This window comes from Engystomops pustulosus, chromosome 7 (assembly GCF_040894005.1).
Source record: "Engystomops pustulosus chromosome 7, aEngPut4.maternal, whole genome shotgun sequence".
Classification (NCBI taxonomy): domain Eukaryota; kingdom Metazoa; phylum Chordata; class Amphibia; order Anura; family Leptodactylidae; genus Engystomops; species Engystomops pustulosus.
The window spans coordinates 154207021-154232118 of NC_092417.1; the positions used below are offsets into that span (position 1 = coordinate 154207021).

General features: G+C 44.9%; 1 protein-coding gene across 1 annotated transcript; it reads right to left on the reverse strand.

Moving 5' to 3' along the window:
• Nucleotides 1-203: 203 nt before the first annotated feature.
• Nucleotides 204-19086, reverse strand: LOC140071090 (kelch domain-containing protein 1-like). Its single transcript, XM_072118374.1, has 11 exons — nt 18933-19086; nt 11189-11374; nt 9995-10088; nt 8615-8789; nt 8243-8365; nt 5452-5639; nt 5161-5357; nt 4264-4355; nt 3728-3782; nt 2728-2825; nt 204-585 (listed from the first exon to the last, which is right to left on the reverse strand). Exons 1-11 carry the CDS (start codon nt 18995-18997, stop codon nt 380-382), a joined length of 1479 nt encoding a protein of 492 aa, XP_071974475.1. The 5' UTR covers nt 18998-19086; the 3' UTR covers nt 204-379.
• Between the last annotated feature and the right edge of the window lie 6012 nt (nt 19087-25098).

Here is a 25098-nt window from a genome sequence, read left to right on the forward strand (position 1 = left end):
ATAGCTCCCAAAGGTGACAACATTCAGGGCTAAACACTACATGGAACGTATACTACAGGCATACTTTTAATATTGTGTCATAACCTATAAGTGCCCAAGTGCGGGTTATAGAAATATAACATCTTATAACGTTGCTGGGCCACTTAACCCAAAAGCATTTTTGTAAATGCTCTTTTTATGCAATTTCATACACAACACCTGAACATTTTTATATGTTTATTTTTATAAAAGAAAATTTCATTTACCAAAACTGAAAAGAAAAACTGTTTTAGAAATTTATTAAAACTATTTACAAAATCACCAAACATTATATACATACACTTAAAAGGAAAAATTCTCAAAAGTAAGATCTTTAAAAGGGAAACACACATAAAAGCAGCTAGTAATCGCGGAGATCTGATATCTGCAGCCTGACTGTATCACTGTAGAACTGGCCCTCATTGTCCCCTCCACCAAAGATGAGCAATTCATCTGGGTTGTATTTGTCAGTGTCATCCTTCACTCCAGGGAGGGACAACATGGAATAACCGGCACGAGGAGAACACGGTAGAGAGTCATGGACCAACGTAGTCCAAGTTTTTGTCACTGAAAGAAGAGAAAGAATGTTTCCGATTACTATACATGACAGCGTATACAACTACCGTTCTATCCGTGTATAGCTACTAGACTGTAGTTATTATCACAATGATAAAATACTATAAAATAACCCCTTAAGGGTTTTTTCGCTCATTTCTCGCTCTCCACCTTCTAAAATCCATAACTTTTTCATATTTCCGTGTAGAGAACTATGCGAGCGCTTATTTTGTGCACAACAAATTTTACTTCTCCGCGGCGTTGATTATTATTTCATGCAGTGTACTGGGAAGCTGGAAAAATATTCCATATGTGGAAAAAAAATGTTTGTGGGCTCAGTTTCTACGACTTTCACCATGCGCTCCAAATAATACCTCCGCTTTATTCTTTCATTCGGTACGATCACGGTGATACCAAATTTATACGCATTTTCAGAAATTAAACGAATGTGTACAAAAAAAAAAGAAAACATTTTTGCCATATTCTGATGCTAATTACTTTTTCATACTTTGGTATGGCGGTGTCATTTTTTTGTGAAATGAGCCGACATTTTCATTGCTACCATTTTCAGGTCGATGCAACATTTTGATCACTTTTTATTCCATTTTTATGTGATGTAAAATGGTGTAAAAGTCGCGTTTTGGACATTTGGGCGCTATTTTCCTTTTGGGGTCACCGCCGGCAATAACCGTTTTTATATTTTGATAGATCGGCATTTTGGGACGTGGCGATACCTATTGTGTCTGTGATTTTTACTGTTTACTAGGTTTTATATCAGTTCTAGGGAAAGGGGGGTGATTTGAACTTTTAGGTTTTTAACTTTTTATTATTTTTAAAACTTTTGTTTACTACAGGCGGTCCCCTACTTAAGAACACCTGACTTACATATGACCCCTAGTTACAAACGGACCTTTGGATGTTGGTAATTTACTGTACATTTAATGTACTGTACATTTAATGTAATGTACTGTAATTTACCAACATTTTTAAAATCCAATTTTCACAGAGACCAAAAATAATTTGGCTGGGGGTTACAATGATAAAGTATACAGTTCCGACTTGCATACAAATTCAACTTAAGAACAAACCTACAGACCCTATCTTGTATGTAACCCGGGGACTGCCTGTATTTTTTTTATGTAAACAGGACGAAACAACAACAAGAGAGGACGGCGCCTCGTGTAATACTGTTGGGATCAATGGTTGGAGAGAGAAGAGAGTACTGCTCACCTGAAAGCACCTTGTTACAGTGCAGTTTGTAGCCCACCCCGGGGAAGGGTTCCAGATCGTATGGCTAATTGAAGCCGTTAGCAGGAGTAGATGGATGGTTTGTTGTAAGCAGCTCCCACAGCTCCAAAATACCCGGACCTCAAATAGAGGCCGGTGTAGACAGTGGAGTAAAAAACGGAAAAAACTGGAGAAAGAAGCTATCGTGGGGCGCTAATAGGCCAAATCGTATCTACAATAGTGATAAATAGCTGGAAATAATCTGTATTGAAAATATTTTATTATATAAAACAACAAACAGTGCTAAAAATAAAAGTCTAGGTTATTAACTTTTATTTTTATCACTGTTTGTTGTTTTATATAATAAAATATTTTCAATACAGATTATTTCCAGCTATTTATCACTATTGTAGATACGATTTGGCCTATTAGCGCCCCACGATAGCTTCTTTCTCCTGTTTTTTCCGTTTTTTACTCCACTGTATTTTTTTTAGATCTTCTAGGGTACATTAACCCTAGATGGTCTGATCATTCCTACCTTATACTGCAATACTACTGCATTGCAGTATATGGCATTTTTGCACAATATATTACAATGAGCCACTGGCTTATTGTAAGGAAATTGCAGAAATCAGACAGGCTTGGGTCTGACGAAGGCATGTCATGGAAACCAATCGCCACCCCTCGGCGCCCATGCGCCGCTGTCTTTTAAATGCCGCCGACTGCCTCGGAAGAGTTAATACGTGCAGTCGTTGCTAATAGCTGTGGGAGTTTGCTGCAATATGCAACAAACCCCACCTTTGTATGAATGTATGGCGACGAGCGTGAAGGGGATAAAGCAGTTCTAGCTGTAAAATTACAAAACCCTATTCTATTACAAATGATCCTTAACATTTGAAGTAGGTACAAATTTTTGAACTATATTACCTGTATTGAATATATGTGTATCATTCAGAGCCTGATTTCCATCATAGCCACCATGAATTAGGAAACTGGAACTGGACAAGGGGGCAGCAGAATGCCAGCTAAAAAAGAAAAAAGATAGACGGAAATTAGATTTATTATTTTATATTTAATATTAATGATATTTTTAAAGTTTTTGGCAAGCTTCATTCCAGGCCCTCATCCATAGTCATAAAACATTGCAGCAGTTTTCCCACGGATCGCTAGTTTGGCTCGGGGTGGGCTGTCTTGGGGTCGTGCTGGACTCCGATCTCTCCTGTGCACCGTATATTCAATCATTAGAACGCTCTTGCCGTGCGCATCTCAACATTTCTCAAATCTGCCCTTTCCTTACAATAGAAACCTCTAAAACGGTAATTGTCGTAGCTTATATGTTCAGCTGGAGGTGAGCGCTTTCTCACCCCTCCTCCCTCCATGGGGATGCATGCTGCCGAGCAGAAAATGAGCCCTCGCACAGCTCTGTATTCGAAAAAAAATTTACTTTGAAGTGAGACTACAATTGGTTGTATAAAGTCGAGGAGGAGTTTAGCACTGAAGTCAAGCTCTCCCCCTTTGCTGTAATTAGTGGTCTTACATTACTAGTCAGCTGGTCAAAGTGGACAGGGATCAGGAGGGCATGACTTCAGTGCTGATCTCTCCACCTCCATGATTTTATACAACCAATTTACATTTCACTTCAAAGACAATTTTCTGGATGAGGCCACAACACTGGTCTATAAAAAGGAGCATGATCCGGAAAGTATTAATCTGTGATACAACATACTGGCAGTGGTTTAATCAGGTCAGTTTCTACTGATAGGTTTCCTTTAAGTATGTGGTGAGGAGGCTACATTATTACCGTGTCATGCGATATGAGTTTTTGTTCCCCCTGTAGAAAGTTTACAAGGTGCAGGCGATAAGATTGTTCTCCTCTCGGGCACCAAGCTCCTGGGTAATACAATCCTGACAGTCCAAATTAACTTACCAACGTGGTGTGGGGGAGCTTCCATTCACTTCTACTAAAGAGAACTCCATAAGTCCTTGAGAAAAATAAGAAATTGCACAAAACAAGCAAAGTTATTAACACTTATAAATATGTCCTTTTTAGGCGAAGGGTCTACACATTAGCTATTCATAGGGGGTTATACCGATTGTACCCCCCAGCGATCGGAAACATCATTTGAGAGAAGTAAACTGCATCTGCAACGCATACAGCAGAATACAATTCCTGTTGTAATCAATGGGCTGTGCATATAATGTCTAATCATATCGGATCATCCACTACCCACCCTGTAAACGCGGTTCTACTAAATGTACATGTTATCTCCTATGAGACACATAGGTGGTCACCTTGACTGACTATGCAATCCAAGACAGGGAAGAAGTTGGTCCTCTGTTTAAAGTACATCTAATCTATAGTATCAAGCAAGTAGCTTTAGATCCCCCCCCCCCATTTAAATTTCATGCAAGTAAAATGCAAACTATTTCTTTTGGTCCCAAATACAGGCCCCATATACTCACCAAGATCTAGAAGATAGAGATCACTGTAACACACAGGCGTGTCCCAGCCTCCAAAGACATACAGCTCCCTATCAAGGAGGCAGGCAGAGTGTCTAAAGAGGAGAACGCGCATCATATACCGTATATTAGAAACATGCACAGAAACTCAGGCAAATAGAATATAACCAGAACAGTATAATATTAATATTATGCAATAATATTGCATATTCCCAAAAAAGGCAGATGAAAATTTAAAGGCGTTGGCCAATTTACTTCATGTTTTTTGCAACGTGTGTAAGTGTGCGGGGCAGGATAATAGGTCATTTACTAATATACATTAATTAAAATGTTTTGCTCCGCTTTTCTGATATGTAAAGTGAAGGCTCCTGTCTTTTACCTCATCGGTCAGTCAGAGATTCCTGTCCATAAAATGGCCGCAGATAGAAATCACATGACCCTCCATCAGTCCATGAACAATCACCCTTCCAGGACTGTATGCTTATATTCGTGAATACTATCATAAGGTCCTGGCAGGGCGATTATTCATGGACAATTAGAGATCACATGATCCTTCCCCTGCAGCCATTTTACGGTCAGGAATCTCTGGCTGATGAGGTAAAAAGCAGGAGGCTTCACGTTACATATCAAAAGAGTTAAGTGGCCAACCCCTTTAAGCAGTTTGACTAAACATGCCTGATCTTACTCTCTTCAAGGACGAGAAACCTGGACCCAAGCACACACAGGAATAGGTGTACAGGTAGCATGACCCATATGGGCGTGTTAACAGCTCCAGGAGACGCAGATATTATTTTTATGATTATACCATGATGAACACAGCACATAACAAACGTGGAACTGACTAAAACAATGTATATCCATCTGTTCTGCAATCCAATATACTCCTCCTTTACTTCTTACCCAGATCGTGCAGCAGGTTTATCTCCTAAAACAATGGGCTGGTACCAGATTTCATGCTGGGGATCAAAGATATATAGAGAGTCACTGCAACCATCAGGTTCAGGGTGGGGACGTGGGAATACCCCTCCAAACACAAATAACTCGCCCCGAAAGAGAGAACAGGTGTGATAGGAAAGAGGTGGCACTTTGCCTTGAGCCTAATGGAAAAAAAAGAAAAAAAGCAACCAGTACAAATAATATAAACAGGATATAAAATAAATGATAATATAGTAAATAAATATGACCACTTACCTCCACACTCCTCCATCTCCAAGCCGCTGTATCCAAGATGTGAACATCGTTAAACCACTTGCGGTTTTTGGAACCGCCAAAGACATATATGCGTTGGCTCTCTGGGTCGAACACCGCAGTGTGGCCCGTGCGAGCCTCTGGTGTGGAGCCGTCTGCCAACGCTTCCACGGGGAACCAGGTATCATTCTCTAAAATTGAGAAAATTTCTACAAATGTCATATGATGCATCAAGACCTCCCAGCAGCCAATGACCAGATCTAGTTTATTTACATGCTACTGGATCAACAAGACCATGGGTCTTGGGATTGTAGTGGGCCACAGGGAAAAGATGGGACACATCCATCTAGAACAGGTCCAAGTCATGCAATATAACCCATTACTCAACCACAAGACATGCTCACATGGCTCATTTATTACGCTGCAAAATCAGCCACAGCCCTGGATCAGCACAATAGCTTGTTTCAATGGAGCGCATCTCCCATGTGGTTAATAATGGAAACTTGTTAAAGAATTTATATATTTCAGGCTCCCCCCCCCCCCCTTCCAGATTTTTAAATTTTCAAAATAGTGTACGAATGAAGTGAACATGCAAAGGAAACAGAATCCCTCCCAATCGCAACTTATTTTATGGGTCAGTTTATACTTGCTGTGGGCTAAAATTATTCCGCATCGCTAAAGGAGCGGATTTAAGAAACCAAAAGAAAAGAAATAAGAAAGCAAAAATCACAACAAATAGAACAGAAGCCTCCACCATGTTCTATATTCTAGAATAGATGTAGAAACATTTTGGCTGACATATTAAAAATCTGAATAATTTTTTTAAAACAATTGCTTCAGGGTTGTGGTTTTGTGATCTATAAAACGGGAGGCATTTGGGGAGAATTATCGTGCGCAGGCGTAGGATGAAATGCACACCCCTCCCTCTACAGCCGGCCGGGCTGTGCAGTGCGTATATTACTCGGCATAGAAATGTGCCACAGCCTTTGTACTTTTTCTTGTGAAAGTTCACTGGCTGCAGCCCACACTGCTTGCCACAACCCCTTCGCACCCCCTTGGCGTGGAGATGGCGTGAAGGGGGAAATAAATGCGATTCGCTGACAATTGCGATTATCTCAGGGTTTCTTTATCTCTTGTCCTGTAGATCACATAACCAGAATCCGAATGATGAGAATCCTATCTTTAATACGACACCAGTAGCAGGTCTCTAGGTCCGATAGAACTCAAAGGGCTGCTGAAGTAACACACATCTACACCATCTCAACGTGACTCCTCCAAGGTAAAAAGTGACTCCGCTCTTCTCATTTTCACATGACTTTAGAGGAGGTTTTTTTTTTTTTTTAATAGGTAAAAGGGAAAGATTTCACATAAAAGGGGATTCTAGAAAGAATATCTCATATCCCATCTGAGGGGGGGCTGGTAGTTTTGTGAGGTAAAAGGTGAATTGGAATGTATTGGAACAAACATGAGCCTCCAACGCAGATATGAACATGACTTGAAAGAGTAAAGGTTATTTCTAGGGCTGTGCATAGATTTCTACAAACCCCATTTCATACATGGAGGCATGCCTGTAACTGATCAGATATGAACATATCTGTACAGTATACTGTTCACAAGTGGAAATAAAAAAAAAAATAAATAAAATAATATATATATATATATATATATATATATATATATATATATACACACACACACACACAAATCACGTGCATTGTAATAAATTATTCTTCAATATTTTATGACACAAAGCAGGTATTGATCCTAATGTCACGCCTCGTCCACCCCTTCTTAATCACTGCTTCCATCTCCACAGTCTGTGACAGAAATCTGTCATGCCTGTTTGCCTGATTCAGGATATGTGACAGTTCAATCAATCAAATTTTACCCACATTTGCATATATATTAATGATGCTAATAACTTTGAGCAAGACAAATGGAGGCAACAAATCTTCAACATGTTCAAACAACAACTGACTCCTCCATGATACAGAACTCTCTTGTATCCAAGTCATAACCTAAACACAATGGGGGCACATTTACTAAGGGTCCGCACACCGCATTTTCGTTGGGTTTCCTGACTTTTTCTGTTTAGCGCTGCATTTAACTGGGGGTTTGGCGCACGCAATCAGATTTTGGCGCAAACGCTCCGACTTTCATGCGACACAAATCGGGAGCGTGGCCATAGGACAACCCGACTGATTCATACGAAGTGCGGGATTACACAGTCACAATTGTGTCGCAAGCCATGCACTTACAAGCACCGGGAAGAAGATGGTGAACTCCGGCGGACCTCAGCGGGGAAACGACCCAAGCAGGAAATTGGACTCACGATCTTAGTGAATTGCGGCAGCTCCGAATCCTCGGGGATCGCGACGGGTAAGTAAATGTGCCCCAATGTTTTGCACTCAATGATTACTTAACCTACCATCAGGAATCTACCGTACTTATTAAGGTATATCTAATGGAAGGTTTCTATTAATAGTGTAAACCCTAAACTATCCTTCCCTAACCCCATAACAATTTGTTTCCTAATCTACAGCTTATCTATCTAATATGCCAATTTTCTGGAGAGGCTACTGGGGAGTGGAGTAGCCTCTCCAGGGAGCAGAAGCCCCAGTAACCTCTGTGATCCCTCCCTACCTGCGCTCAGCCAAGGTGAATCTGGCACGCCACCGCAACTCAGCTAAGCACAGTATCCAGGTGCGAGCGATAGATAAAATTCATTTATAGGCATTCAGCAGACTACATTACAGAGGATTTCAGGACATCATTTTACTATTATTTTTGTTACCTCTATTTAGTTTCCACATCGAGTCCTTACAAAACTGCATTCGCGTTCCTTGCCCACCAATGAGAATCACCGTTTGAGAGTCAACAGGACACAGGGCATGTCCCCAGCGGCCAGTTGGACCACCTAAAGAGATAAAATGGTGATTATTATGAGGGGTTTCAATATGCATCACATAAACAGTTCTACAGTCCAGGTTGCAATATTTCTAGAACAGACTTGATTAATTAATTTATTAAGTCCTCTGAACTTTGTACTTTAAGTGTGCCCTTTGTTCCCTCCAAGTAGTTTACATAATTGCTATAAATTAACAAGAATACCGTTTGTCAAGAAAGGAATTTTATGCACAGAATTCGTTAGACACATAAGACTCACTTGAGACGGTCCCGTTTCCTCTCGCCAGAACCTTTGTGACTGCCCCTTCTTTACCACTCTTCACCTTTTGCTGCGGAACTTTCACAGGTCCCTTATTAGGACAAATATTTTCCTCCTCCTCTTCCTTCACTCGCTTTCTCTTCTTACGTTCTTGGTTCGGACGACTGGTTTTAATCTTAAGGGAATAGTAACAAGTACAAGAGGGAGCTCATACAAATGTAGCATTATAAAATATAGACTGAGCTGCATGTACAACCAGGTTACATTTTCTTGCGTACCAAAATGGAACAGGGACCATGAGAGATTATAGTTTGGAATGGTCTCCACATTGAGTTCTTCGCAACAGACTGAGGACACGGACACCTCAACGCTCCCCTCTCCATAGGAAACAGCGTCGCCCGCCCATACACACAAGGAAAGAAAAAGCATGCTCTACCTTTTCCCCCATGTACGGTGGGATACTGTACCACTGTCAGGTCGCCATAGCCGTCTATGGTGACGAAATTTGCGCCCGGATATATACATCCCCACGAGTTGTGTGAATGGAGCCCAAGGAGGGCTTCACACTTGCCAAGGTCAGTTCATGGTTAACAGGGTCTTGCTTTACTAAGTGAAGCCACTCCTGGGAACGGGACTCCAAGCACCAGAGTTCCTTCCCCGATACACAGCAGAGCTGAAATTGTAATCATTACAGTGTTGGTGCTACTATTTATTAGGGAAGCAGGGACTCTGTGCATCATACATCATAATGCTGCTCAGAGTGAGACGTCCACGTTTCCAAATATAGAAAACACTCATCTTCCTCGGCAGATTTATTTATGTTTCCGATGACTTTTTGGCATACGCTGCCATTTGTGTAAAGGACGCCATAGGGCTATGGCTTCTAGGCCATAAGAATCACAATTTCTTGAGCAAAACCATGCACACACATCACCGGTTATGATTAATATCCCACTATATCTATGTATTTGTGTGTTTAAGAGACACAATATTTTATATTTTTAATATATTATATATATTTTTTGGGGAGTTTCTTTACCTGCACCCAGTCTGGGTTTTTAATTGGTTTTAAGATTTTGCTTCAAATAAAGTTTGTCATTTTGTATCTATACACATCTATCTGTTTTTTGTATTGATAGTATCTTTTTGATGTGTAATACACTCATATTGTTATCCCATTTTCCTATAAGTTTGGGACACAATATATCCAACAGTTTCGTGGTAGAAGTAAAATTTTGCAACAAGATGTTACTGATATGACCAAACGTTGCGGTATTCACATACAGCAGACCTGACACTTTGGATGATCTATATGCTTAAAAATGAGAGATTACAGACCTTGTGTGACAGAGGCTACTACATATAGAGCATCCCTCTTACCAGTCCATGTATGACCATGCTGACAGTAAACTCGGCATCCCCAGATTTGCCACTGTTGTAGCCATCCCCTGATGCTCGCTCCCAAAGGAAACATCTGAAGATCAATATTACAGCTGAATGAAATGTGCAACACACAAGACAAGAAAGATAAATAACACAGATACAAGTTACATGTTATATATTGTCCACAATTTCCTAAGGCATCTATAATTATATTATGTATAATTTACTATCATTATAAAAGCCCTTATTATTTATTACAGACCACTAGTGCTGCATCGCTAAACTGTACCACTATCCAAGTCCTTTACATTGATGTGGTAGAGACCCAAAAATGAAAGTCTATATGTCATTAAGCTGATGCAACATGGCTCCATCTTGCGGTATATTATGGAGCCCCAGAAGATTACATGGTCTCTCAGAGGCACCAAATAGTAATGTAGAGCCATAAAAGTATACAATAATAACTGCAATCTTATGTCCAGTACACAATAGCATAACATTAAAGCAGTTACAAGAATTTGTAACATAAAAACAAGAAATAAAAATAATTGGTGTGCTAGGAGAAACCCATGGCTGTTCATACTATTCCTATTTTGATAGCACAGATCGCTGGGATTCTATGAGCGTTAGAATCACTAATTGATAAAGAATCAGTTCAAGAAAGTATTCTGATGTGCCATTTTATGCCACGTGTGTATTGGAAACCACTAAGCACAGCCTTGCAGTATCTGTAACACAGTGAATGGGAGTGCTGGAGATCCTGAGTGCTGTGCTCAGCAATTTCCAATACTCCCAGCCTCCCAGAGGGGTTTTCAAGAATTGACTACACACCCTGTGTGGGGATCTCATGGCAATGTAGAGCGGTATTTGCAGGACCAGAACAGGGGGCACAGAGCTCAGCAGTGCGAGGGGAAAAGAAAGGTCATGTGAAGGCGATAAGTCACATTACAGGTCACAGCGAATAGCTCCCAAACTCTGCGCTGGACCTTGGAAAAAGGACAACACGCTGCCTCAATATCATGGACGGATCATAGAGGATAGGACTCTGCATCATAGGGATATACGCCATCACAGCACTGTGGTCGGTCCGTGAAATCCAGTCGTGTCACAGAATGCCCACAATTGTGTGCCGCTGACCTGCTGTCAGGGCATTAAGATGCTCCCAGGGAGATAATTTGATCAGATTCTTACCTTGATTCACGGGTCAATGTCCCAATTCTGACCACATCTCGCCCTCTAACATCCAGCTGAACCTCTGCTTTACCATCAGCAGACAATCCGGACCAGTCCCCCACGCTGAAAACCAGTATCTGGGAAGGCACTGGCAAAGACAATGTGGCAGAGAAGTTGGGAGCATCTCGAGGACCTGACGGCAACCTGAGGAAATACGAAGGATGGAAAAAATTCATCATTATATATTAATTTAAATTACATTTGCCATGAGGGTCCCCTCCATGCTGCATGCCATCTACCTGCCTGCAGATACCACTGCGGTTCCAAAAGGGGACGCCATTATTTCTGGACCGGTCCTTCTCAACCAAAAGGGCCCCATTTCGCCATTATATAACCCTTTACTAAATCTCTTTTTGATTGATTTGGGCTCTTGTTTTCTTCCTCTTCTTCCTCCTCCTCTTTCACTGCAGGATCTCTGCTCAGATGTACAAATGTTCTCTCTTAGGGCGCGTTCACATAATGCGATGCATTTTCTGATGCGTTTTGCCGCATTCCAATGGCTACAACCTTGATCACATGTTGAAGTAACATTGCATTTCCATTGCGTTTGCTGTTACTTTAACATGTGATAAAGGTTGAAGCCTAATGAATGCGTCAAAAACGCATTAAAAAACCGTGACAAAACGCATCATGTGCATTGTGCCCTTACAGTTCTTGGTTATTACAGCCAGAGCATGAATTATTCTTTTCTGGAGAGGGGCCAAACCCAAACTGATGAAATGGATACTATGTGGTTGTCAGACCTGGCTACAAGTTTCAGTAAATTTAGTGCTTGCTCTCTGGGCCTATTCTAAAAAGTGACATATGGTGGTGGTGGGGGGAGGGTCCTATCTCCTGACCCTGCACCATAGTAAAAGTCCTCCCAAAGAGCAGAGAACCTGACGATGATAACATATGATAAGTTTTACTATACTTGGATGATTTTTCAGAGGTCAACACTGTACCAGGAACATACGCAGACCCCATGTGAGCCTCTATGGATGGGTCTGTGCTCTTTGGATCCTGGTTAACCTTTTTATTTATTCTTAATTAGAGATGAGCGAACATACTCGTCCGAGCTTGATGCTCGTTCGAGCATTAGCGTACTCGAAACTGCTCGTTGCTCGGACGAATACTTCGCCCGCTCGAGAAAATGGCAGCTCCCGCCGTTTTGCTTTTTGGCGGCCAGAAACAGAGCCAATCACAAGCCAGGAGACTCTGCACTCCACCCAGCATGACGTGGTACCCTTACACGTCGATAGCAGTGGTTGGCTGGCCAGATCAGGTGACCCTGGGATAGACTAGCCGCTGCCCGCGCTGCTCGGATCATTCTGTGTCTGGATGCCGCTAGGGAGAGAGCTGCTGCTGGTCAGGGAAAGCGTTAGTGTGCAGGTAGATTACTGTTAGGCAGGAGTGATTCTCCAAGAACCCAACAGCCCTTCTTAGGGCTACAATAACTTGTGGCTGGGCTTGCTGGCACTAGTAGTGCAGCTAGTACCATATTGTGAGGAATTTGCAGGGGGACTTGCTACCGTTGTGTTTAGCTCTTAGTGACACACATATCCACCTCAAACACCAAAGTGGGAAAATTTATTAGGGGTTGGATTTCAATTAGGCACAGTCTGCCAGTTTCTTTTTATTTTACGTTTATTTTTTCATAATTCAGCGTCATCTCATCAGTGTGCTTTCATACTTGGCTAGAAAATAGCCAAAGGAGAATCCAAATGGCTTACTTTCGCCTACAATAGCGTTATATATATTTTATTTCTGGTTGATCTGCTGGTGGCTGTACTTGCTGCAGTGCATCTACTAGCCAATTGTGAGGAATTTGGAGTGAGACTTGCGACCGCTGTGTTTAGCGCTTAGTGACGCACATATCCATCGCAAAGACCGAAGTGGGAAAATTTATTAGGGGTTGGATTTCAATTAGGCACAGTCTGCCATTTCCTTTTTATTTTACGTTTATTTTTTTAATAACTCAGCGTCATCTCATCTGGCATAGTAGTGTGCTTTCATAGTTGGCTAGAAAATAGCCATAGCAATAGGATAGCATTGTTTGGTTTTAAAAACTAAAAAACACAAAAAAAAAAACAAAAAAAAAAGTAAAAAAAAAATTAAAGTTATAACTTTCATTTTCAAAATGTTTAACCCGAGGGCTAGGGGTAGAGGACGAGGGCGTGGACGTGGGCGTCCAACTACTGCAGGGGTCAGAGGCCGTGGTCCTGGGCAGGGTGAGACACCACCTGCTGATGAGGGAGCAGGGGAACGCCGCAGAGCTACACTCCCTAGGTTCATGTCTGAAGTTACTGGGACTCGTGGTAGAGCACTGTTGAGGCCAGAACAGTGCGAACAGGTGATGTCGTGGATTGCCGACAATGCTTCGAGCAATTTGTCCACCACCAGTCAGTCTTCCACGCAGTCCACCCATGTCACCGAAATCAGCACTCCTCCAGCTCCTGCACCTCAGCCTCCTCCCCCCCAGTCTGCCCCTTCCCAGGAAAATTTGGCATTTGAACCGGCATACTCTGAGGAACTGTTTTCTGGACCCTTCCCACAGTCACAAACCACTTGTCCGGTTGCTGCTGAGCAATTTTCCGATGCCCAGGTTTTCCACCAGTCGCAGTCTGTGGGTGATGATGACCTTCTTGACGTAGTGGAAGAAGTGTGTAAAGAGGTGTCCGACGATGAGGAGACACGGTTGTCAGACAGTGGTGAAGTTGTTGTCAGGGCAGGAAGTCCGAGGGGGGAGCAGACTGAGGGATCGGAGGATGATGAGGTGACAGACCCAAGCTGGGTTGAGAGGCCGGGTGAACACAGTGCTTCTGAGACGGAGGAGAGTCCTATAGCAGAACAGGTTGGAAGAGGCAGTGGTGGGGCCAGACGGAGAGGCAGGGCCAGAGCAGGTGCATCAGCGCCAAATGTGTCACGTAGTGAAGCTCCCGTGGCGAGGGCTCCCGCAGCGAGGGCTAGATTTTCAGAAGTCTGGAGGTTCTTTAAGGAAACACCGGATGACCGACGGACTGTGGTGTGCAACCTTTGCCAAACCAGGATCAGCAGGGGTTCCACCACTACTAGCTTAACTACCACCAGTATGCGCAGGCATATGAATGCTAAACACCCGAATCAGTGGCACCAAGCCCGTTAACCCCCGCCGTGCACACCACTGCTCCTTCCCCTGTGTCAGCTGATAGTCAGCCCCCTGCCCAGGACCCTGGCACAAAAACCCCATCGTCGCCTCCACGATCCTCCACAGCATCCACCAGCGTTCAGCTCTCCATACCCCAGACGCTGGAGCGGAAAAGAAAATATAGTGCAACCCACCCGCACGCCCAAGCCCTTAATGTCCACATCTCCAGATTGCTTAGCCTGGAGATGCTGCCCTATAGGCTAGTAGAGACCGAGGCCTTTCGCAACCTCATGGCGGCGGCCGCCCCTCGGTATTCGGTCCCCAGCCGCCACTACTTTTCCCGATGTGCCGTCCCAGCCCTGCACCAGCACGTGTCAGACAACATCATCCATGCCCTGACCAACGCCGTTTCTGACAAGGTCCACCTGACCACGGACACGTGGACGAGTGCTGCCGGGCAGGGCCACTATATATCGCTGACGGCACATTGGGTTCACTTGGTGGAGGCTGGGACCGAGTCTGACCCTGGGGCTGGTCATATACTGCCGACGCCGAGGATTGCGGGGCCTACCTCGGTCCAGGTCTCAAAGGCCTACTATGCCTCCTCCACCTCCCACCCCTCCTCCACCTCCTCCTCCGAACTACCATCCGTGGGCATGGCGCCATCAGTCGCTAGCTCTAGGCACAGCAGCAGAGCCGTCGCTAAGCGACAGCAGGCGGTGCTCAAACTGCTGAGCCTAGGCGATAAAAGGCACACCGCCCAAGAACTATTACAGGGCATCACGGCGCAGACTGATCTGTGGCTGGCACCGCTGAACCTGAAGCCAGGCATGGTTGTGTGTGACAACGGCCGTAACCTGGTGGCTGCTCTGCAACTCGGCAGACTGACACATGTGCCATGCCTGGCCCATGTGTTAAATCTGATAGTTCAGCGTTTCCTCAAGACATACCCCAATCTGTCAGATTTGCTCACGAAGGTGCGCCGCATCTGTGCGCATTTCAGGAAGTCCAGCACAGATGCTGCCACTCTCAGGGCCTCCAACTGCCCGCTCACCGACTGTTGTGCGACGTGCCCACGAGGTGGAATTCAACATTAACCATGTTATCCAGAGTTTACCAGCAGCGCAGAGCGATTGTAGACTGCCAGATGTCAACTTCCACCAGAACTGGTAGTCAGGTCAGTCAGCTTCCTCAAGTCTACAATGAGGAGTGGACGTGGATGTCTGATATCTGTCAGGTGCTGAGTAACTTTGAGGAGTCAACACAGATGGTCAGTGGCGATGCCGCCATCATCAGCCTCACCATCCCGCTGCTTGGCCTGTTGAAAAACTCTCTGATCAGCATGAAGTCGGAAGCTTTGCGCTCGTCACAAGAGACGGGGGAAGAAGATTCCCTTGTTGATAGCCAAAGCACCCTCAGGTCTGTTTCTCAGCGCATATCAGAGGAGGTGGAAGGAGGATGAGGAGGAAGAGGAGGAGAATGTTGGCGAGACACAAGAGGGGAGCATTGCTCAGACCTTCACTGTTCAGCGTGTATGGGCAGAAGAAGAGGAGTTGGAGGAGGAGGAAATGGACAGTCAGGCCAGTGAGGGGAGTGAATTCTTGCGCGTTGGGACTCTGGCGCATATGGCAGATTTCATGCTAGGCTGCCTATCCCGTGACCCTCGCGTTCAAAGAATTTATTCCAGCACCGATTACTGGGTATTCACTCTCCTGGACCCACGGTACAAGCAAAATCTTTCCACTCTCATCCCTGGAGAGGAAAGGAGTGTGAGAATGCATGAATACCAGCAGGCCCTGGTGCACAAGCTGAAACAGTATTTCCCTTCTGACAGCACTAGCGGCAGAGGGCGTACTTCTGCGGGACAAGTAGCGAGGGAGAGTAGGCGAGCAGGCAGCTTGTCCAGCACTGGCAGGGGTACGCTTTACAAGGCTTTTGCCAGCTTTATGTCACCCCAGCAAGACACTGTCACCTGTCCCCAGTCTCGGCAGAGTAGGGCTGATCTTTACAGAAATATGGTGAGGGAGTACGTAGCTGACCATACCATCGTCCTAAATGATCACACAGCTCCCTACAACTACTGGGTTTCAAAGCTGGACATGTGGCACGAACTGGCGCTGTACGCCTTGGAGGTTCTTGCCTGCCCTGCCGCTAGCGTCTTGTCCGAGCGGGTTTTCAGTGCAGCTGGTGGCATCACCACCGATAAGCGTACACGCCTGTCGACTGACAGCGCTGACAAGCTGACGCTTATTAAGATGAATAAAGCCTGGATTTCTCATAATTTCCAATCTCCACCAGGTGAAGGAAGCTCAACCTGAATAATTTATGCACTCCTCCTCCTCCTCTTTGTACACTAAAGCAGAGGAAACTGGCTATTTTTTGACAGGGCCCACTGGCTCTAGCTATAGTACTTTATGCATTTAATTTTTCTGGAGGGCCACCTACCCGGTCCTCTGTTTTAAACAATTTTTGGGAGTGCAACATACAGGCACTCAATCTATTTCATTTTTATGGAGGGCCACCTACCTGCTCCTCTGGTTTGAAAACTTTTTTGGACTGCCACATACAGGCACTATCCAAATTAAATTGTCTCCATAGCAGCCTCCACACGTTGTCTCCATTGCTACCTCCAAAAGTCGTCCATATAGCTGCCTCCATACATCGTCCCCTTATCAAACGAGGTGTGTCAGGCACAAATTTGGGTTGTTTTCATGGATTCCACATCAAAGTTGTTAACTTTGTCGCCACCCTGCTGTGTTATCCACAAAATATACTGGCAAACTTTTATGATTAACCGATATTATTTCAGCGCTTCTTGCGCATCTGTTTACATTCCCCTCATCCGCCATATCCCAAACTTATAAGAACGCTACTACACTTAACTTGGTGCAGGCTGGGACCGAGTCTGACCCTGGGGCTGGTCATATACTGCCGACGCCGAGGATTGCGGGGCCTACCTCGGTCCAGGTCTCAAAGGCCTACTATACCTCCTCCTCCTCCCACCCCTCCTCCTCCGAATTACCATCCGTGGCCATGGCGCCATCAGTCGGTAGCTCTAGGCACAGCAGCAGTGCCGTCGCTAAGCGACAGCAGGCGGTGCTCAAACTGCTGAGCCTAGGCGATAAAAGGCACACCGCCCAAGAGCTATTACAGGGCATTCCACATCAAACTTGTTAACTTTGTCGCCACCCTGTTGTGTAATCCCCAAAATATACTGGCAAACTTTTATCATTTACCGATATTATTTCAGCGCTTCTTGCGCATCTGTTTACATTCCCCTCACCCGCCATATCCTAAACTTATAAGAACGCTACTACACTTGATCTTATACAAAAGGTTCTTAGAAGTGCTGTTTGGGGAGTAGCCTAGAGACAGGGGCTTGGATTGGCGAAAGCTCGCCTGGCAGCGGAGCGCCAGCTCCATGCCAAGATCCAACTAACAGTTTTAACTGCAGCACCTTTAATCTACTACTAGTTCACTGCCTCCATACATGGTCCCCTTATCAAACGAGCTGTGTCAGGCAGAATTTTGGGTTGTTTTCATGGCTTCCATGTTAACTTTGTCGCCACCCTGCTGTGTAATCCACAAAATATACTGGCAAACTTTTATCATGTACCGATATTATTTGAGCGCTTCTTGCTCACCTCCTTTGGTTCCTCTCTGCCACCCATTGGTTTGAAGCCTGAGTCCATTTAGGGTATGTTGCCATGCCACTCTCTAGCCTGCTGCCGCTGCCTCTGCATGCCGTCCCCTATAGTGTCAGGGTCAATTATTGGATGTTTTAGATGCTATCTAGCTTCATTCTGTCACTCTGTCATGGCCATGCTGTTGCCCATAATTTTGGCATAATGGTGCGATTAAGCAGCCTCAGAGGCATCCATGCATGCTGCCCCTGCTGTTTCCTGTCCATTTCCGTGGTGTTTCCATCCTTTTCTGAGGTTCCCAGGTGTTTGGCCAAGCTTCCCTGTGCAGAGCCTTGGTCCCCTTGAAAAATGCTCGAGTCTTCCATTGACTTCAATGGGGTTCGTTATTCGAGACGAGCACTCGAGCATCGGGAAAAGTTCGTCTCGAATAACGAGTACCCGAGCATTTTAGTGCTCGATCATCTCTATTCTTAATCCATTCTACTCCCTATCAGCTTATTCCAGCTTCCAATGCAATGGCTGTGGTCAATGATTACATCGGTCACAGCCATTTAACCTTTCAATGCCACAGTCCATAGTGACCCACCACATGTAGGGGGTTTATGTCCGCAGTGGAGTGATCTCTTACATGTACGTAGTTGCAAACTTTCTATAGGCTCAATTTACCCATTATCCATTATGGATATCTGATGGATCGCACTGACATATCAATATTTTTATGGAAACCAATCAAGTAACTTAGGGAGGTGTGAAAATCAAATACATAACTATATGATGCGTTTTATGATGTATGTGTCCTCATTGTGTAGCACCATCCTAGAGGACATGAAAGACAAATGTGAACAAGCTTCTTCAGAATCAATGGCAAATACAAGTAATAAGAATTATAATACGTCGATGACAGAATAGCCGGTCAGTATTACTATATAATACAAGGTCACCGCTACTGTACCGTTGCAGCCGCACCGGGGGTTTTTGTGTATCACACAGCACGTACAGCTCCGGTATCCGCTCCATTCTCCGGTGCACAAGACACTTCCCGCCAGATTAGACAGCGCCGCGCTCCAAAACACCCGCCACTGCCAGGGCCCGCCCACCTCCAGCGTCCTTCACTCTGTCCCCACCCACATACAGTATAGCCACGCCCATTTACTACATTCTGCCTAATAACCTTCTCCTGCACCCGCCCCCCTGCCATGTCACGTGGTGTGGTGGAATGTATATGATATAGCTCTGCGGGGTGTTCACATGAGGCGATTGTAATCTGCAATGCATAAGTAGCAATTATGGTATAAAGACAGAAAACGCATCAAATGTGTCTCCTTTTGATGTCAGGAAGCACTGTCATGGATTATCCTGCCATAGATTACGGAAATGGTCACTATTTCACCATCTTCTATAGAGGCCGCCTCCTCCCCCACCTCAAAAGAGGTGAGAATTCTGTAGATGGTGTAGTACAATTATATAGGTGACCACTATACACATTATATAATATCACCAATGTGCTCCACACAGTGTAATCGTTTCCTTTATGGTCTTGAAAATACATAATTCAAATCCCTCCACCCCCACCTGATTGAAAATGTTCCCCCATACTCTATAATACCCCATGTGTGGCCCCCAGACTGTATAATACCCCCTTGTGGCCCCAACACTGTATAATACCCCATGTGTGGCCCCCAGACTGTATAATACCCCCCTGTGGCCCCAACACTGTATAATATCCCATGTGTGGCCCCCAGACTGTATAATACCCCCTTGTGGCTCTAACACTGTATAATACCCCATGTGTGGCCCCCAGACTGTATAATATCCCCTTGTGGCTCCAACACTGTATAATACCCCATGTGTGGCCCCCAGACTGTATAATACCCCCTTGTGGCCCCAACACTGTATAATACCCCATGTGTGGCCCCCAGACTGTATAATACCCCCCTTGTGGCTCCAACACTGTATAATACCCCATGTGTGGCCCCCAGACTGTATAATACCCCCCTGTGGCCCCAACACTGTATAATACCCCATGTGTGGCCCCCAGACTGTATAATACACCCTTGTGGCCCCCACTCTCTATGATACCCCATGTGTGGCCCCCAGACTGTATAATACCCCCTTGTGGCCCCAACACTGTATAATACCCCATGTGTGGCCCCCAGACTGTATAATATCCCCTTGTGGCCCCAACACTGTATAATACCCCATGTGTGGCCCCCCGACTGTATAATACCCCCCTGTGGCCCCAACACTGTATAATACCCCATGTGTGGCCCCCAGACTGTATAATACACCCTTGTGGCCCCCACTCTCTATGATACCCCATGTGTGGCCCCCAGACTGTATAATACCCCCTTGTGGCTCCAACACTGTATAATACCCCATGTGTGGCCCCCAGACTGTATAATACCCCCTTGTGGCTCCAACACTGTATAATACCCCATGTGTGGCCCCCAGACTGTATAATACCCCCTTGTGGCCCCAACACTGTATAATACCCCATGTGTGGCCCCCAGACTGTATAATACCCCCCTTGTGGCTCCAACACTGTATAATACCCCATGTGTGGCCCCCAGACTGTATAATACCCCCCTGTGGCCCCAACACTGTATAATACCCCATGTGTGGCCCCCAGACTGTATAATACACCCTTGTGGCCCCCACTCTCTATGATACCCCATGTGTGGCCCCCAGACTGTATAATACCCCCTTGTGGCTCCAACACTGTATAATACCCCATGTGTGGCCCCCAGACTGTATAATACCCCCTTGTGGCCCCAACACTGTATAATACCCCATGTGTGGCCCCCAGACTGTATAATACCCCCTTGTGGCTCCAACACTGTATAATACCCCATGTGTGGCCCCCAGACTGTATAATACCCCCCTGTGGCCCCAACACTGTATAATACCCCATGTGTGGCCCCCAGACTGTATAATACACCCTTGTGGCCCCCACTCTCTATGATACCCCATGTGTGGCCCCCAGACTGTATAATACCCCCTTGTGGCTCCAACACTGTATAATACCCCATGTGTGGCCCCCAGACTGTATAATACCCCCTTGTGGCCCCAACACTGTATAATACCCCATGTGTGGCCCCCAGACTGTATAATACCCCCTTGTGGCTCCAACACTGTATAATACCCCATGTGTGGCCCCCAGACTGTATAATACCCCCTTGTGGCCCCAACACTGTATAATACCCCATGTGTGGCCCCCCAGACTGTATAATACCACCTCGTGGCCCCCACACTCTAAAATACCCCATGTGTGGCCCCCAGACTGTATAATACCCCATTGTGGCCCCCAGACTGAATAATACCCCCTTGTTGCCCCCACAATCTATAATACCCCATGTGTGGTCCCCAGACTGTATAATACCACCTTGTGGCCCCCACACTCTAAAATACCCCATGTGTGGCCCCCAGACTGTATAATACCCCATTGTGGCCCCCAGACTGTATAATACCCCCTTTTGGCCCCCACACTCTATAATATACCATGTGTGGTCCCCACACTGTAAAATACCCCCTTGTGGCTCCGACACTGTATAATACCCCATGTGTGGTCCCCACACTGTATAATACCTCCGGTGTGGCCCAAACACTGTATAATACCCCCTTGTGGCCCCCAGGCTGTGTAATACCCCCTTGTTTGAACTATCTCTGTAAAATACCCTCCTTGTGGCCCCAACAAAGTATAATGCCCCCCTTGTGGCCCCCAGGCTGTATAATACCCCCCTTGTTTGAACTAGCTCTGTAAAATACCCCCCTTGTGGCTCCAACACTGTATAATACCCTCCTAGTGGCCCCAACATTGTATAATACCCCTCTTTTGGCCCCAACACTGTATAATACCCTCCTAGTGGCCCCAACATTGTATAATACCCCTCTTTTGGCCCCAACACTGTATAATACCCCCCTTGTGGACCCAACACTGTATAATACCCCCGTGAGGCCCCAACACTGTATAATACCTCCCTTGTGTCCCCAACACTGTATAATACCCCCCTCGTGTCCCCAACACTGTATAATACCTCCCTTGTGTCCCCAACACTGTATAATACCCCCTTTGGCCCTAACATTGTATAATACCCCCCTTGTGGTCCATACACTGTATAATATCCCCCTGGAGGCCCCAACACTGTATACTACCCCCTTGTGGCTCCAACACTGTATAATACCCCCCTCGTGTCCCCAACACTGTATAATACCCCCCTCCTGTCCCCAACACTGTATAATATCCCCATGTGGCCCCAACACTATATAATACCCCCCTTGTGGTCCATACACTGTATAATACCCCCTTGTGGCCCCCTGACTATATAATACCCCCTCACTGTAAATTTACAGATAAGGGTTGAAGTCAGGACAACTGGCCACCGACCATCCAAAATCCGAGATGGAATTTGGGCTCTGGATCTTATGGCCTAAGCCCGGATGTTCCTGAGTGAGCAGGACACTTGTCCCACAGTATAGCTTCCTCCTCCTCTGGATACAGACAGAGATGTGCATATCATGTGGCTGGGAGCCCTGCAGGAGGCGTGATGATGTCACTACCACGACTTGTATGTAGTGACATCATCACGGCTCGTCCTGCACTGCAGTATAAGCTCCTGCGCTCTGCTGCAATGTGCAGGTGCCAAAATATATTCACATGTGCTGCTGCACCCTATAGTGACCACATGGTGGCAGTCTTTCTCTGCAACACTGCAATGCATGCCAACAATAGTTTCCGAGAACTTGAAGTTTTTACCTCATTAACCCTTTAAAAGGCGCAGCCTTTTTTCCCTCGTTTTTCGCTCCCCACCTTCAAATATCTCTAACTTTTAAATTTTTTTTTCCATGTACAGAGCTTTTTTAGGGGATTATTTTCTTGAAAAAAATTCAAATGTGGTGAAAAAAATAATTTGTGTCACTTTTTAGTTTTTACAATTTTCACTGTGCTCTCCAAATGATATGTCTACTTTATTCTTTGGTCCGGTACAATCAAGGTGATACCAAATTTATACAGGTTTTATTGTGTTTTAATGCATTTTTTTTTTAATGGGAAAAAAAATTCCTTTAATTTTTTTATTTTAACAGCAAAATTAAATGAAGGGGAAGTGGGGGCAACGGAAAATGGACATACGTAATGGAGAGGCTTTAAAAGTGAGGCATTATTAATGGGGGTTCATATAAGTGGGATTGCTACAGAGAAGGGGCATTTTAAATGAGAGACAAAGAGAAAGTGGTAGATTATAGGTGGGAATGGCTGGAGAAAAGGGGCTATTATAAGCAAGGGGCTACTGGAAGGGAGTCATTATGAATTGGTATATGTGGTGGGTCACATTTGAGTGCATTATAAGGGGGAACCACATGGAACAAGGGTCCTGAAGCATTATATGGTGTGGGCAAGCAACAAGAAGAGGAGCATTATACAGATTGGGGTATCACAGGAACAGGGCATTATACTATGTGATGACCTATAAGGGTGGCATTATGTAATGTGTGGGTATAATAATAATAATAATAACAATTCCTTTATTTATATAGTGCACACAGATTATGCAGCAGTGCACAGAGCTTTGGGTATCATACTGTGTGTATACACTAGAGCAGTGATGGCGAACCTTTTGGAGACAAAGTGCCCAAGCTACAACCAAAAACCACTTATATCAGTGATGGCAAACCTTTTAGACACCGAGTGCCCAAACTACACACAAAACCCACATATTTTTTGCAACGTGCCAATGCGACAATTTAAGCAGTAACATATGACTCCCTGCTCTTTCACAGGTTTAAATTGTATTGGCACCTAAGGACACCAATATAGTAGAAAGAAGGAGAGGAATTTTGCATTATCATTGTAGCTTCCTTCTAGGGTCCTGGGCTGCCTGGGACTGCAAGAGGCCTTGAGTCCTGTCTGGCGATTTCTGCGCTGGGGTGATGGCAAGGGTGCCCGTAGAGAGAGCTTGGAGTGCCACCTCTGGCACCCGTGCCATAGGTTCGCCACCACTGACTTATATGATACAAAGTGTCAACATGACAATTTAAGCAGTAACTCTTTGATCCCTGCTGTATCACAGGTTTTAATCGTATTTGTGTTCCGAGTTCACCAAAACAATAGAAAGATGGAGAAATTTGGATTGTAGCTTCCCTCCAGGGTTCCCTGAAGAAAAAGAATCAGAGGACTCAGAGCAGGAGCTCAAATGACAATTTTTTAAAATTCTTTATTTATATAGCGCACACAGATTACGCAGCGCTGCACAAAGCATGTCAAATCGGTCCCTGTCCCCATGGGGCTCACAATCTAATCAACCTACCAGTATGTTTTCGGAGTGTGGGAGGAAACCAGAGTACCCAGAGGAAACCCACGCAAACATGGAGAGAACATACAAACTCTTTGCAGATGTTGACCTAGGTGGGATTTGAACCAGGGACTCCAGTGCTGCAAGGCAGAAGTGCTACCCACTCAGCCACCATGCCGCCCCTAAGCGACAATCCATCTCTATCCACACCTTCTTGCTCCTCCTGTAGTCCTGGCAGCCAAATATGTAACTTTATAATGGCGCGTCCTGGGCTGTATTGGACCACAGGAGAAAGCCTGGAGTCATATCTGGGAAACTCTCTGTTGGGGTGAAGGCCTGGGTGCCCACAGAAAGGGCTCCGAGTGCCACCTCTGGCACCAGTGCCATAGGTTCGCCACCACTGCACTAGAGGCAGTGGCGTAACTAGCAGTGGCTGGGCCCCATAGCAGATTTCTGCATGGGGCCCCCTTCCCCTTTAAAAGATATATGCAAATTTATACAGACATATACACACATATAACGTTCTACACTCATACATTCACTATCCTATACTCGCATCCACATACATACATGTATACACTCATATGCATACACAAATACATTTATACACATATATACAAACTCATACAGTATATACACATCAAATTTGCACACTTACTGTATACTACATACACATTATATACATATAGTATGTATATGTATACTTATACATACAGTATAAACACAACATATACATACAGTGTTTACATACAGTACATACAGCATTTACACACATACATTAAGTATATATATCATATACACACACGTATAGCATGTACACACATACAACAC